The sequence below is a fragment of the Phyllosticta capitalensis genome, assembly GCF_038381095.1.
Source record: "Phyllosticta capitalensis strain CBS 128856 chromosome Unknown BKA78scaffold_10, whole genome shotgun sequence".
Classification (NCBI taxonomy): domain Eukaryota; kingdom Fungi; phylum Ascomycota; class Dothideomycetes; order Botryosphaeriales; family Phyllostictaceae; genus Phyllosticta; species Phyllosticta capitalensis.
This window is the reverse complement of record NW_027117448.1, coordinates 523,708-537,310: the sequence shown is the minus strand read 5'-3', so window position 1 is coordinate 537,310 and position 13,603 is coordinate 523,708. Positions and strand designations below refer to the sequence as shown.

At 52.1% G+C, this 13,603-nt stretch overlaps 7 protein-coding genes across 7 annotated transcripts; 1 reads left to right on the top strand and 6 right to left on the bottom strand.

The window, feature by feature from the left end:
• Positions 1–393: 393 nt before the first annotated feature.
• On the bottom strand, positions 394–943 carry BKA78DRAFT_355921 (uncharacterized protein; the record flags this gene model as incomplete). The annotated part of the gene is made up of 3 exons (XM_066891988.1): positions 394–690; positions 741–821; positions 872–943. 3 exons carry the CDS (start codon positions 941–943, stop codon positions 394–396), a joined length of 450 nt encoding a protein of 149 aa, XP_066740360.1.
• Positions 944–1,550: 607 nt separating this feature from the next.
• Positions 1,551–2,872, top strand: BKA78DRAFT_298763 (uncharacterized protein; the record flags this gene model as incomplete). The annotated part of the gene is made up of 2 exons (XM_066886960.1): positions 1,551–2,216; positions 2,363–2,872. 2 exons carry the CDS (start codon positions 1,551–1,553, stop codon positions 2,870–2,872), a joined length of 1,176 nt encoding a protein of 391 aa, XP_066740359.1.
• An 898-nt stretch (positions 2,873–3,770) lies between these two features.
• Positions 3,771–5,368, bottom strand: BKA78DRAFT_29002 (uncharacterized protein). The gene is made up of 2 exons (XM_066885779.1): positions 5,090–5,368; positions 3,771–5,034 (listed from the first exon to the last, which is right to left on the bottom strand). Exon 2 carries the CDS (start codon positions 4,894–4,896, stop codon positions 3,916–3,918), a length of 981 nt encoding a protein of 326 aa, XP_066740358.1. The 5' UTR covers positions 4,897–5,034; positions 5,090–5,368; the 3' UTR covers positions 3,771–3,915.
• A 791-nt stretch (positions 5,369–6,159) lies between these two features.
• Positions 6,160–6,978, bottom strand: BKA78DRAFT_29000 (uncharacterized protein). The gene is made up of 3 exons (XM_066885777.1): positions 6,762–6,978; positions 6,610–6,713; positions 6,160–6,553 (listed from the first exon to the last, which is right to left on the bottom strand). Exons 1-3 carry the CDS (start codon positions 6,869–6,871, stop codon positions 6,294–6,296), a joined length of 474 nt encoding a protein of 157 aa, XP_066740357.1. The 5' UTR covers positions 6,872–6,978; the 3' UTR covers positions 6,160–6,293.
• A 159-nt stretch (positions 6,979–7,137) lies between these two features.
• BKA78DRAFT_298760 (uncharacterized protein) lies at positions 7,138–8,033 on the bottom strand (the record flags this gene model as incomplete). The annotated part of the gene is made up of 2 exons (XM_066886959.1): positions 7,138–7,938; positions 7,986–8,033. The coding sequence occupies 2 exons, from the start codon at positions 8,031–8,033 to the stop codon at positions 7,138–7,140; spliced, it is 849 nt and encodes a 282-aa protein (XP_066740356.1).
• Positions 8,034–9,995: 1,962 nt separating this feature from the next.
• Positions 9,996–12,766, bottom strand: BKA78DRAFT_28940 (uncharacterized protein). Its single transcript, XM_066885767.1, has 8 exons — positions 12,088–12,766; positions 11,725–12,031; positions 11,499–11,678; positions 11,198–11,451; positions 11,035–11,081; positions 10,705–10,984; positions 10,383–10,509; positions 9,996–10,328 (listed from the first exon to the last, which is right to left on the bottom strand). Exons 1-8 carry the CDS (start codon positions 12,386–12,388, stop codon positions 10,079–10,081), a joined length of 1,746 nt encoding a protein of 581 aa, XP_066740355.1. The 5' UTR covers positions 12,389–12,766; the 3' UTR covers positions 9,996–10,078.
• A 31-nt stretch (positions 12,767–12,797) lies between these two features.
• Positions 12,798–13,542, bottom strand: BKA78DRAFT_28976 (uncharacterized protein). The gene has a single exon (XM_066885771.1). The coding sequence runs from the start codon at positions 13,419–13,421 to the stop codon at positions 12,873–12,875; it is 549 nt and encodes a 182-aa protein (XP_066740354.1). The 5' UTR covers positions 13,422–13,542; the 3' UTR covers positions 12,798–12,872.
• Positions 13,543–13,603: the final 61 nt, after the last annotated feature.

Sequence of the window (13,603 nt, the reverse complement as noted above, 5' to 3'; positions counted from 1 at the left end):
CGTTCTAAAGGACTGAGAGTGCTGGGTAAATGATTCTTCGAAGTTGGGATCTGACCGTAAATTGGGCTGCGCCCAATCATGCAAAAACCTTGGGTCCACGTGGAGAGGCTTGTGGATTGCGATGGCTGGAGTCGACGATGATGGGTGAAGGAAAGGGCTCCGGGCTGGCTTTAGGAGGCGATGGCTGCAGCTGACAAAGATGGGCGGGTGCGGCAGAGGAAATAAGAGAGAACTAGGTAGATTCAAAGAAGCATGGAAGAACGACGGGGGCGTAGATCATCCAAGACGATTCACTTCACATTCACAAAAAGAGTAATTCGGTCGCCTGTGACACCATCCATTCTTGTTTCCGCCTACTGCGGCATCCGTTTAATCCACCCGAAGAAGAAAGCCTCAACCGAAGTTGAGATCGAGGCCGGCTTCGCTGCAAGCTTTGCTGATGAGCGCAAGGCTCACCCTTCCGTGTAGCTCCCTGTCGATTTCTTGCATTCGCTGTCCTCCGGCAGGCCAGAGCACGTCACGCTTGACCTCAATGGCTTCCTTGATGGCCTTGACTACCTTCTCCCAAGCCCACACTCTGTCCTGAGCATCCTTGAGACGTGCCTCGTTGGTCTCCAGCAGGCTCTTTTGCTTGGCGTAGTCGCGCGCTTCAGACTTGAGTTGATCGAGCTCGGTGGTGGCACTTTCAATCTGCGTGATGTATTAGCCCATGGTCATAAGACATGAATCCAGAGCCTTACCTTCTTGTTGACTTGGCGAATCTTGCGAACAAGATCGTCCACGCGCTCTTGGTCCGCCTCTTGCTGGCGGCGTTTCTCAACCTACGATCAAGTCAGATAGATAGAAATGAAGCCAAAAACATCATACGAACATCGTCATTGTCTCCTTCGTCGTCAGAGTCGCCCATCTTGCCAATGTGTCTTCGCAGCGATGGCGAGGACATGGTGGTTGTGGATGATTGGGCGGATTGGATGTTGGATGTTGCAGGATAACTTGACGAGTGTGGGTTAGAGGGCGAAGTACAAATCTCGGAGTGCGCGCGGAGCTGGGTTTCGATATGGCGCTGAAAGTGAAGTGAAGTGAATGGTTCGCCTTGTGACAAGGAGCGTGTGACAAGCCAAAGACACTACGAGCCCTAGAGCTTTGCGCACCAATCCAAGAGCCTCCGCCCCAGCTTTACTTGTCCTGCGTCTGTCGTCCCCGAGCCAACACTTCCGACTTTCGACCTGCAGAGGCTTGTCGTCCGGCGGCTTGAAATACTCACGGTTTGGCGGATATTTCGCCTCTCTCTCACCCGAATCACTACGCGCCAACATCCTCAGCTTTTGCACCAGAAATCCGCCAGGAGCCTCGCGCGTCTTCACCTCTTGGCCTCACTCGAGCGTAGGCAGCGCTCACACGACAGACCACCGTCATCCAACTCCCGTCTTTGACCTCTCGAGCCAATCTTCGTTGACCACTTGAGCACTGTCAAGGTACAACACAAGGTAAGATGGATGATCTGCCGCGTACTCATACGTATGCTAATGCATGATCGCCTGGTTGACAGTATGGGCCACGCCGAGTCAATCGACGAGAGGACCAAGGTCGTATATTGCCGGACTACGAAAAGATTCGTGTGTGCCGAAGACAAGGCAACCAAGCGCAGGGCATGGTACTTCAAGATCTCTCGTCAGACGGCGCCGTCGAGCGCCATTTTCGATTGCATGGTCGGCGGAAAATCGTCTCCCCAGCACCTCAAAGATACTACGTTTGTCGAATACTTCGGATACCTCAACGAGCTTTCGCGGGACACGGTCAATTGGCACACCCGCGCATGCCCCGACCTCAGTCGACTCTGGGATGAGTTGTTCCTGGATGCCAAGGATCCTGAACCTCCCAAGGATGACAAAGATGATGCCGAAGATCAAAAGACCATGCAAGAAGAAGAATGCCGGGCTGATCCCTTGGAATTCCTTCGCCACTCGAAGGGGGACGTCCCAGACCATGTTCTGCCCATCATCAGAGCGGAATTCGAAGCCATCTGGGAGCTCGAGCTGCCAATGAAAGAGCTCGAGGCCATCTGCCTTCAAATGCGCGCGTTCAAGACGTCGGAATATGAGAATACAAGGCTGTTCTGGACTTGGTGCCAGGGCTCTCGCACCCGCACCAAGAAGCGTGAGAAGAAGGACGAGAAGAAGGACAAGAAGAAGGACGAGAAGAAGGACGAGAAGAAGGTTGACAAGAAGGACGAGAGAAAACCCGAAAACTCCCTCAAGCCGACGCCCGCAAACCGAGCTGGAAAGAGAATCATCCCTCGAAATCCAAAGGCAAGCTAACATCATCAAAACACGAGTCTTGGATTCTGACTTGTCATTTGTAGCGATCGACCATGGCCACGGATCTGCAGAACCAGATCAAGGAGCTCGAGACCCAGCTCGCCGCGGCTGAAGCCCAGCACGTGTCCATCATCGCATCTGTTGAAGAAGCCGAAAGCAAGGAGCATACTCTGAAGAATGAATCTGCGGCAGTCGAGCAAAAAAACAAGAAGGTGCACGAGGAGCTCAACGTCATGACGAAGACTGAGGAGGAAGTTCGCGCGTCATACGAACAGATCGACATGAAGGATTACGTCAAGCTCTGCAAGCTCAAGACGCACATGGAGCGCTCTGCGGCGTTCATCGAGAAGGAGATTGAGGACGGCACCATCAAGAACAAGGACCATGTGCGGGCGCTCATCGACGAACTAAGGCAACTCTGGGAAAATGGAAATGGCCACGAAGCTGGACCTCCCAAAGATATCCACGATGCCGTTATGTCCAAGCTAGATAAGATCGAAAAGGATATCGCCAACAGGGGGGTCAATCTGCCTATTCGACTTGGACATCCATGATGGCGGGATAGAGCATCTGTGGGGAAGGCTTTTGACGAAGGTGCGGCTGAGGATGGAGATGGATTTCCTTGGATATCCATGATGCAGATGGAAGAATTAAAGAGGATGGTCTCTCAGATGCATATGGATGATGGTTTCATTCAGAAAATGACACTGTGCATCATCATATAATTGCGAATGACTTCTTTCGACCTCTTGGACTGACGAAACTCAAGCGGCCTTCACGTGTGAGCTCCATGTCTTTGTAACCCTCAAAATGCTCGAGGAGATTTATTTGATCTTTCAGAAGCCTAGTTGAGATCTATAACGACCTTCGATCACTCCTCATGGACCTGGAGAAGCTCCTGAAAGGCCCGACCTTGCAGATACTTCAAGCAGAGGTGTCCTTGATCAATCGGCATGTGGAAAAGACCTGCAAGCATTCATCTACGATTCGATCTCAATTGCTGCCGTTGACCCTGGAGAATGGGAAAACACACCATTCGCTGATCGGCAAGCGAGCTACAAGAGAGTGGTCCGACTATCACAGAGGAATGGAAGGGCGAACAGAAGACCGAGACTGTTGGGTGGCTGCTCGCAAGTTCCGGGGCTCGAATGCTTCCTGTGGATTCGCGTCGAAGACTTGGTCCTGTGAGCGCGAGCGGCTTGAATGCTCCACGGCTGCACGCGTTTTGAGATGAAAATTTTCAAGTGCTTCCAGTCCAGCCGCAACCTGAAACTCTACGAACAAGGCTTGGTAGACTCTAGACGTCATTCAAGCCATCAACCATAGAAAGCTCCGGCCCATGAAGCAACAGCACGCGTCTTTCGGCACCAATCCAAGAGTAATCACCTTCTCCCATTCGACGAGCGCTAGTACTACGCAAACCCCTTTTTTATCCATCAGCCCTCTCTGTGGGACCTCTCCCGCGATGCCTTTTCCACTTCAGTACTTTTGAGACTCCTTGAAAGCTGATCCAAATGCCCAGCGCCTCGCTTGCATATCAATTTCGCGATGCCAACTGCTTCTGTCCTCGCACAATTTGAAGGTGCTCTGCGGTGCATTACTCGACGCGCTCAAGCCTGACTTGTTCAGGTAAACCGTCTCTCCATGCTGCCAACTTGTTGCGATAGCGCTCGAGGTGTATGTTGATACGCGCAACGTGCTCGACGTGTTTCAAAGAAAAGTACGTGATGAACTTCTTGAGGGCTTCTTTGTGCTTCTCCTCGTCGAAATCTTCGTGCTTCTGGTCACCGGTCGATTTGACGGTGGTCCAGAAAACTTCTAGTCTCTGACGGATCGCCGCGGTGTCTTGCGGGGCAATATTCCACTGCGCCAGTTCGGTGGCTGTCAGATTCCGCTGTGGCATCGCTAGAAAAGGGCCAAGAATATCCTGCTGATGCTGCTTGATGGACTCCAGCTCTCTGAGCAATCTTTCGATGCAGTTGGCGCCGCGTTCCAAGCTATCGCGAATGCTGTGGTCCTCGTCGTAGAGATGAAAGTCTGAAGTGTCGAGGTCCTGAAACTCGAATGGCTGCCTCATCATTTGAAGCGTGCTGCTAATGTCGTAAACTGACTTTCCTACGGGTGATCGGAGGCCTTGGACCGACCTGATGGCTTCTTGGATCGCAAACGCTCCAACGCAGCGGTAGGCAGCACCCGCGTTATCATAAAGCAGGCGATCCATGGTGTACAGCTCGAGGGGCATTTCCTCTTCGTTTGGAACAATGTCGTCCAAGCACAAAGACGTAGGAAGACGCTTGATCGTCATGGTGGCCCTGGTAGAGGAGTCAATCAATTCGACGAGACTTTTGTGAAGGGCTCTTGTGACGACGTCGAGGTTCGCGAGGACCAAACGACAGTGGTTGTGTGACTGAATCAAGTTGTTGGCGACGGCGGCGACGGAGGTCTTGGTGAATTCCGGGCACGATGAATTGGATTGACTGTCAAGTACGACCCCTTCTGCTGTCAGACTCCCAACAAGCTCGTCAAAAATCGACCCGATCCTGGTGGAGGAGAATGACGATTCCGATGGCTTGTTCATGGCCGCGGTCGACTTCAGGCGCTGGAAAGCACAAGCGTGATCTTCGGTAACAACGCGATGTTTTGTTATTGAAGATTTGGATCGTGATTTTGGCGATCAGAGCTGGCTACGCTCAGAAGGAAGGCAACGAACAGATCGCTGTGGCATAATTCGTCAACCCCAAGGAAAGCTCTTTTGGTGTTTTATTACGTACCTGATTGGTGTCTGGCTAGCAGCTCAAACCCCGCATGAAAAGTCCGTTGGCAAGTCTGTTGGTGTTGCGCAAGAGATCGTGGGGCTTTAGGTAAATATTGGACAGTGTGAGGTCGCAAGGTGAATATCCTTCAGTGATGGGCGTGGACAGAAGACGAAGTTCGTGCAAGACAGTTGGCGGCTTCCACAGTGCACCAAAAATTGCGAGTCGGGTCGTCGGGGAAGGTCGCTTGGGGACGAGGAGCGTTGGCGTTGAAAGAGACGGAGCGTCGTCCCACGCGCCGAGTTATTTCACGCGCACCCAGTGGGAGTTCTTCCAACGAAAACAGCGACCAAACCCTCTTCTCTTCTGGCGCGTCGATTCACCACACCTGTGAAAGCCCCCGCTTTACTTTTCTTCCGCAGCGAGGGTCAACCAAAGCTCTTCGACTCGCCGCCGCTCATCCTCGACCATCGCGCAGGCCTCACCATCTACCACTCATCCTCCAACCCCAATCGCCCAGGATGCCTGCTCACGCTATCAACGCCGTTGAAAAGCCGGCCACTCGCAAGTTCTGGCGCTCGCTCATCAACAAGCTGAAGCCTACCAAGAAGCGTGACTGCACCTGCGCCGTTTGCCTCTACCGCGATGCAGTCAACATGGGCGTTGTGAGTCCACTGTGTAGAGTCGTCTCCTGCGCTAATGATCCCAGCCCAAAATGACTACGATGTCACCCGCCGAGCAGTACTACTATGCTGAGCAGGGCTTGCAGGTTCGGAAGGCCATGCTTGAAGTACATACTCCGACTCCCAATGCGCGAAGGGTCGCTGACGTAGTATCCAGGCGAGGACGTACCCGGAGCTCAGATATCTCCAAGCACTCGATGGATATATCCAGGCGATGTTCGCGGTCCACGAGCAGAGGGCCGAGGCCAACTACCTTGCGAGGGATGTCGTGATGGTCAGAGCGATGTACGCCCCCATCATGGGAATGCGACGTTGAAGCGGTCGAGGTGGGGCCCGCCATGCGCAAAGCTTGCCTTGGATGGCTCTCGACACATTGAATGGAGGCAAACATGAGGGCGAGACATGGGAAAGATCAAAATCGACGAAGCAATCGCAACGGCCAACAAGGTCAACGGCAGGGAATATCTGCAAAGCGTTTGAGCTTCTTCAATGAGTAAACCGTGGAAACTTCGAGACCGTAGTGATAGTGGTTCAGAAATTCAACAGCATGGTTCCTCGCAATGCCCATTCGCATGCCTGAACTTGTAATGCAAGTCTCTCACCTTGTTGACACTCATATTGAATGGCCGGCGGAGGGAAATATCTGTCTTGCGCGGAGCACCGGCTTCGACATGCTTCATCCCAATGTCCTCGAGGGTGCACTGATGATACCAGGAATATCCGCCCATGGCGTGTCCTTGGTCAATCCGTGCTAGAAAACGAAGCTCGAGGAAAATAGCGTGCGGCGCCGCGTGCAAGTCTATCTGAACCTTCACGTCAGCGACGCACCATATTCATCGGATCCATTGAGCCCACGGTATCGGCGTTTGATGCTTGCCTGGGGGATTTGAGAGCGTGGTGAATCGTCCGTGCCGTCCGTCATGACCCGTCGAGACGCTTTGGGGAGTAACACAACGGCTCTCCATCATCGTCAGCACACCGGTCAAGTCGAAGTCGCTCTTGCTCACTGCTCGCCCGATTTCTCGCATCGCTCAACCACCAGAAAGGTGTCGCCAAGTCGTGGACACGTTTGGATGTAGAGGGACGCGCGCCGCGGTATTCCGGGAACGACAGACATGTCAGCTCACAGGCCTAGTGCCAAAAGCTTCATGATCACAAAGGAAGAGCTTCAAGAGATAAGGGGACTCCATATCATCAGTCAAGAGAAGAGGGTTGCATTCAAAGTGCGCATGGTTATAGTGAGGAGGTTTCGTGGCAGTTCCATTTGAGTTGACGCCTTCGGCAGTGGCTGGGCGAGTGGCTGGCGGCCCGCTGCGCCACAACGTGGCCGAGGGGCACTCCAAACCGAACCATTGGTCGCCGCCAACCAACAGCCTCCAACAATCAGACCTTCTCCGAATAGCTTCTTTCCAGATGCCTCATCAGAGCACGCCGGCGCTCGAAATCAATGTGGGACCTGTGCCACATATACTCACTCGACCTGATCGAGCTGATTGGAAACTCCAGCCCCCTCCAAGACCAGTCCCTTCCGGCAAGATAAAGGAGCGTCATCCAGCTACAGCGTAGAAGACATGTGGAAATGCTCTCAATGCGTATCGCTTTGTCGCAGCCGTATTCGGAGGGTACGGATACGAAAGAGCGGGCTCTCTCTTTGCCCTGTGGAAAACAGCAGCTGCCGGCCTTCTCCAATTCAGCGGGAAACCCAAAGAATTCGTCAAGCGTCTTGTGCAATCCTACTAGATGATTTTGCTGCGTCAACCACCGGTCGATAATACTCCTTTCAGAAAGCGAGACCCGCCGCCAGTATTTGCGCTCAACCGTTCCCATGCCGAGCTTGGCGAGGGCAAAGGGTATGCGGACTTTGAGAAGCTTTCGCAGCGGACCAGTGGTGACTTCGAAGAACTTTATAGCCAGAATTATTTTATGTAGTTCTGGCGGGTCTCTCCCTGGTTGTTTGTTTCCTCTTGGAGAAGGTCCAAGATTAAGTAGATCGCACAAGTTGTTATAGTGTGGGTCCATTCCCAGTTTTCTGGTCAAGTATGCGTCTTCACTCCTGTCGTATCGAGGACAGTAGCAAAATTGGCCGTGATCTTTGATGTGAGCTTTTGCGAAGCGGCGCTCAAGAATGGTGTCGAGAATGTCTTCAAAGAACAGAGCGAAGGTCGATGGGAACATTGATAGTTCCTGATGATGGATAAGCATACAGCAGTGGAGTCATAAGGAATACTGACCTCTTTGGTATAGGACTCCTCAGCATAGTCCGATTCAGTATCGTCCATGTTGTCTTGATATCTGGCGATGATGGCCGACGTCTTTTGCTGACGAGTGGTGGATCAAAAAACAAGGTTCTGGGCCACGAGTATTTATACTGCATCGGCTGGTGCAGGACAGCGCTTAGCCCTCTTTCCCCAACAACCATGCTTTCCGGTACACTATCAACCGCATGACCCCTTGGTTCCTCTTGTCAAGCGGGAACCAAAAGCAAGATCCAAGATAATCCTGGCGCAGCAAAGACCCCAAAAGAAGCAGCATGACGTCCGAAAGACCCGCATTCAATGGATTCAAACTCAAATCGTTTTTCTCGGATCATCGAAATTGTTTACGGGCAAACCTACGGTGGGTGACGAAAGTAATGTCAACGCCCAACTCAAGGATTGAAAAGGCTTTGATGCTTGACGTGTACCCCGCGGCCTTGGCATCAATTCGAAGCGTGGGTGTAAAGGGAGCATTCGAGTGCCTTACTGCCTAAAGACTTGGATATTTGAGCTTCAAGCAGAATAGCTCCGGGGAGCATTCAAGTACCCCGCCCCGCCTTGGGGTCTCTCCATTTGTTTTGCGGCTCTCTGTCGGTGTGCTACAGCTTGATTACCCAGGGTCGCCATTTCCGACTCCCGAGCAGCTGCCAAAGCTCATGTCGAAGCTTCCCTACTACAGCGTGCAGGTGGTGTTGCTACAGGCCTGTGGCGCCAGTTCCTGGGCAGCGGAGTACTTCTATCACCAAGGCATCCTCCAATCTCTCCCTGTAATTTACTGGAAAGACATGCAGACGAAACGGTAGAAGTAAATGATGTTGAAGTTTCGAGGAATACTTACTTCTCCAGAAGTCTCCATCTTGTCTTGATGCAAAGTGATGATGTTAGTGGGCTTCCACTGATAAGTGAGAATCAGGGTTGCAAGCAACGCAACGCAACGCAATATCGTCGTCGATTGCGTTGCGTTGCTCTGGGCAATAGCTGATAGTGATTGCGTTGCTTGGAATTGCTCAATATAGGTCTTGATTGCGTTGATTGCCTTTATTGCTTAGTTGCTTAGATCTCTAAAAATTACCCTTTTCGGTAGGTGCTCCCCTGTAGGTGACATAAGGGGATAACTAATAATACCTAAAATCTAGTCTAAATTGAGTCTATAGCTAATCAAGTCTTATTTAGTTGTATACTTCATTATATAGGTAATAGAAGGTATAGGATTGAGCTGATTCGCGCCTAAAACCTACCCCTAATTACCTAATCTGGTAATTCTGGGCAACTCAGCAATTAGAGCAACGAAGGCAACGCAACATCACCTCCATATTAATTGATTGCCCAATTTGGTAAGGTCTGATTGCGTTGCGTTGCGTTGCGTTGCGCAATAATATTGAGCAATTAGAGCAACTGGTTGCGTTGCTTGCAACCCTGGTGAGAATTTCTTGCAGGCAATGGCACTGAATCGAGAGCGAGGTCCTGAGCCACGAGTATTTGTGCTTAAGGGTGTCGCGCAGGAAAATGGTTTGTCCTCAACAAGGATGCATCTGAGGGACGTTGACGATCAGATGATCCAAAGTCCAAAGCGAATGAGTTGATTGCCATGCTGCAGGGTGATGGAACTTGTTGTCCTGGGTCCATCGTGTTGGATGTCCGACGATGTCAACGAAATTTGGCCCAGAAACCTTTCGCCGGTCGCTTTACCGAAGCCCCGACCGCTGCGCGATAAAGCCGTGGACAGGGGATGATCAAGACCCTTCTGGATGAGAACTCGATGTGCAGGTCCTGGATATTCCGAACACAATAAGGAATAGTGGCCAAATCTGTGTCTGTTCTTTCGGAGCTGACTGTCGGCTCCACTTCCACGAAAAGACTCGGTTCCGCCGGCGGTTGCTGTTCCAAACGTGAAAGTACTTCATTCAAGGGTATATCGTTACTTAAGTATGCGTCCGTTCTTCTGCGAGGCTGCCACGCAGCGTCTGCCTCTGCCGATTTGCAGCCCCCGGGATCCGCCCACTCTGGACCAACTTCGAACCCCCAACGCTTATGCAAAGAAATAAGAAAAGAAAACATCGTCAAGGCAATCATTCCTCATCGCCCATGTTCTGCCGAGGCTTCTGGAACGTAAAGACCTTGCCCCACCTGAAGGCAAGCAAATCGGCCGTGGTTTGCTTGACGTTGACCCAATTTTCAGCCACAATCTCTCGAGTAGGCTTCTGGAAGATGAGATCAATCTCCTCGAGTGTTTTGTCCTTTGTTTCTGGCATGAACAGCATTTGATAGCATAGTCCCAGAATTGCAATGCCGCCGTAGAATCCCAAGGTCAAGCCAATTCTGTCGAACCAAATTAGCTGCATGTCATCCAAGAGACTATTTATATCGACTCGCCTGGTCATAGCTGCCATCATGCGCGAAAAATTATAGGTTACGATGAAGGAGCAAAGGAAGAGCAAAGACGCGGAGGTGGTCATGCCGTAGGACCGCAAATAGGTGGGATAGACCTCGGAGGGGACCACTATGGAACAGAGGGTTAGTTTCTTTCCTTTATCGCGTCTATAGAAGAGAGAATGGAAGGAAAGTAACGTATGAATGGTCTTATGGGGATTGGGACGGGAGTTGTTGGAGTGGTGGGAGAATGTTGAGGCAAATTCGGGTGATGGTTTTTATTCTTTTTCCCTTTTTTTTTTTTTTTTTTTTTGGCGCGACTTACCCCAAGTCAGACAGGCGTAACTGCCAAAGAAGCCATTGTAGAGGATGATACCAGTGAGGTACATTCCCTGCTGTCCCATCAATGTCTTCATTTCGTAACTGACGCCGACCAGGATCAGGCCGATGAAAAAGCACGGAAGCATCGTCATAGCCCAGAAGCGACGGCCGGCTCTCTCCATGTAGAAGACAGCTGGAATAGTGCCAATAAGCAATGCGCCGCCGCCAACCAGCGACATGTAGTTTGCCTGGATGTCGTCGAAACCGATTTGGGACATGAGGACCTAAGGCATGTTAATCTATCTGAACTAGCGACACCATATCCCGTGCTTACCGAAAGATAGTACATGACAGCATTGATTCCGGTGAGCTGTCCCAGCACTGTAGAGGATATTAGCATCATTCTGGTTTGCCCTGACTTTGAGGATAAACTAGGATTCCGGATGGGGGATTCAAAGAGTGAGCGCATTGACCACCCACTCCTCTTTCAAACTTACTGATCATGATGTTGGCGTAGACCAACGCCCTCCTGGCACGGGGGTTTGTGAAGAAATCCATCCAAGGGAAGCGCTTGTTGCTGGCGCCGTTCGCAATCTCGGCATCCTCCTCTTCTTGGGACGCCTTCATGACGAAGAACTCCTCGCGAGCGTCGGACGTCTCGATTCCGCGAATGCGCTTCCACACTTTGAAGGCTTCAAGAGTCTTTCCCTTGTGCATCAGGAAACGAGGGGATTCCGGTAAGAAGAGCATACTGTTGACCAGTTAGTGTCATTCGCCGAAAGTGTCTAGGAAACTTACCCGATCAGCATGATTGTGGAGAAGACCAGGGACGATCCCAAGATGTAGCGCCAGTTGCCCTCAACTTTGATAAACATGGCTGCGACAGCATAACCAAGGACCTCACCCAGCGCAATGTTCAATTGGTACAAACTGACCAAGTTTCCTCTGAGGCGGCGTTCGACAGTCTCAGCAACATAACTGCCGAAGTCAGCGAAATACCATGTTATGACTCCAAGTTCCTTACACAGGCACTGTGCCACCCTCGAGACCAACGCCAATGCCAAGAATCAGACGAGCGGTAATGATCATTCCAAAGTTCATTGAGCCAGCGCAGAGAGCTCCACCGATAGTGTAGAAGATGCAAGAGATGATGATGGACATTTTACGACCGAAGTATTCGTTTGACGGGGAGAGGATAAGAGCACCTGCGACGGCACCGAGAGGCATTCCGGCATTTACGAGGGAGTTTTGCGAGTCAGAGAGTCCAAGATCCTCAGGAAGGAAAAGGTTCGCTCCAGAGATCAAGGACTGGTCGAGACCGCTCAGTAAACCTACCCAGAAAGGTCAGTCAATTGTTGTCTGGGTTGAAAGAGAGAGAAAGACGTACCGCCCATGGACGCGAATATCACGAGGAGCACCGTGAATAACTTCGGATTAGAGAATTGAATGTCAAAGAATCCCTTGCGATACCCTTCGGCCCTGTGTTCCTCTTCCAGTTGGTTGATCAGGGCGTCAACCTCCCAGCTGCCTTTCTTGGCCATTTCGAGCGCAGCCTTCTCGTCGGCGACATGAGGAATGCTTCCAGCGCGCACCGCATCTTCAATTTGCGCATCTTGGGTCACTGCGGCTTTTTCGACGTGCGCCGCATCAGTCTCCAAGACCTTGTCGGAGGTTTTGAGGTCGGCCATGGTGAATTCGAGATTGCAAGAGACAATGGCAGTGTATCACTGCCGGGGTATCAAAAAGAGAAGACTCAATGGCAGTGGAAAGGTCCCTTCGTTCCTGGCGGACATTGCAGCTCTTTATGCTGGCGCAAAAAATCCTGGTGACACAAGTTTGCCCCGCTATACGGCTGACTCTGGAGTACTGGGGACGACCGATAAAGGCCCCGGGCCGATTATTTGGGACAGTGCCCCGGGTCCTGGGACGTCAGGACTGGGGCTAGCTCCGGAGAAGCAGGTAGAGTGCCATGAAGAACGCAAGGTCCTCTTGTCGAGGCTTGCCCCCGTTTGTCAACACTGAATCCGTGCTGGCGCTAGCGCCCCACAACGACGCCTATGACGGGCCAGGACCACAGAGTCTTTGCCTCTCTTTCAAAGTTTGATCAGAGCAATGGTCGCGAGGGTGCCATGCGGCGTGGTGGCGGAATGCCTGAGGGGTCTTGACCACGGCTCAACCTGCCAGTAACTGCAACGGTGCCGATACGCGTGACTGCTGCCCGACATACGGCTCTACAGCATCGCTGAGTCGTATCCGACCGTGCCAATACCGGACCGGCCAGGCTTTCTTGGGAACTCTTGCAAACGCACTGATCGGCGCGCCAAGGGGGCGAAGCGTTGAGGAGACACTTGGCCAACACTGCCAATGCAAACCACCATCTCGCAAGTATCTGTCAGTGATAGCAACAGAAATTTCAGGAGGCAAGGCGCCGGGAAAAAGAGTGGATGAAGGAAAAGTCCGGGTTGGAGAGGCCTCGACCCCAGGCCCCACCTTCAGACCGGGGCGAAATGCGCGCAGCGAGTGTGAGAGTGGAGCATTCCCCGGGGCACATTTTTTCGCGAAGTGCGGGCGCCCCCCATCCCTTTCCACATTTTCTCCGGGCCCCCGCGCTTGCTTCCATGCACCATTCCGCTTTTGGACGACGACGACGAGTGTGCTCACGATGTCTTGGAGATTTATCCGGACACCAACGATGGACCAAAGACGACTCGACTTCAGCATAAACTCAAAGAATCAGCCTTACCCGCCCCTAAGAAGATCGCCAAGCAGGCTTTCCGCAGCCACTTACCCTGAGCGCGGTGCTTCTGTGCCTTCTAGAAGCCCGTCATCCTTGGATCGTTCCAGGGATACCTCGTGGTCGCAATACAGCGCCCTGAGCCGTGAAAATGGCCAAACGGCTGTCC

Coding starts and splice junctions, on each gene's coding strand:
- BKA78DRAFT_29002 (XM_066885779.1), bottom strand. CDS start 4,896: ATGAACAAGCCATCGGAATCGTCATTCTCCTCCACCAGGATCGGGTCG.
- BKA78DRAFT_29000 (XM_066885777.1), bottom strand. CDS start 6,871: ATGTCTGTCGTTCCCGGAATACCGCGGCGCGCGTCCCTCTACATCCAA. Junction 6,714..6,761: donor TGCGAGAAATCGGGCGAGCA/GTGAGCAAGAGC, acceptor ACGATGATGGAG/AGCCGTTGTGTTACTCCCCA. Junction 6,554..6,609: donor AAGCATCAAACGCCGATACC/GTGGGCTCAATG, acceptor AGGTTCAGATAG/ACTTGCACGCGGCGCCGCAC.
- BKA78DRAFT_28940 (XM_066885767.1), bottom strand. CDS start 12,388: ATGGCCGACCTCAAAACCTCCGACAAGGTCTTGGAGACTGATGCGGCG. Junction 12,032..12,087: donor GATATTCGCGTCCATGGGCG/GTACGTCTTTCT, acceptor CTTTCTGGGTAG/GTTTACTGAGCGGTCTCGAC. Junction 11,679..11,724: donor GAGGGTGGCACAGTGCCTGT/GTAAGGAACTTG, acceptor TGACTTCGGCAG/TTATGTTGCTGAGACTGTCG.
- BKA78DRAFT_28976 (XM_066885771.1), bottom strand. CDS start 13,421: ATGCTGAAGTCGAGTCGTCTTTGGTCCATCGTTGGTGTCCGGATAAAT.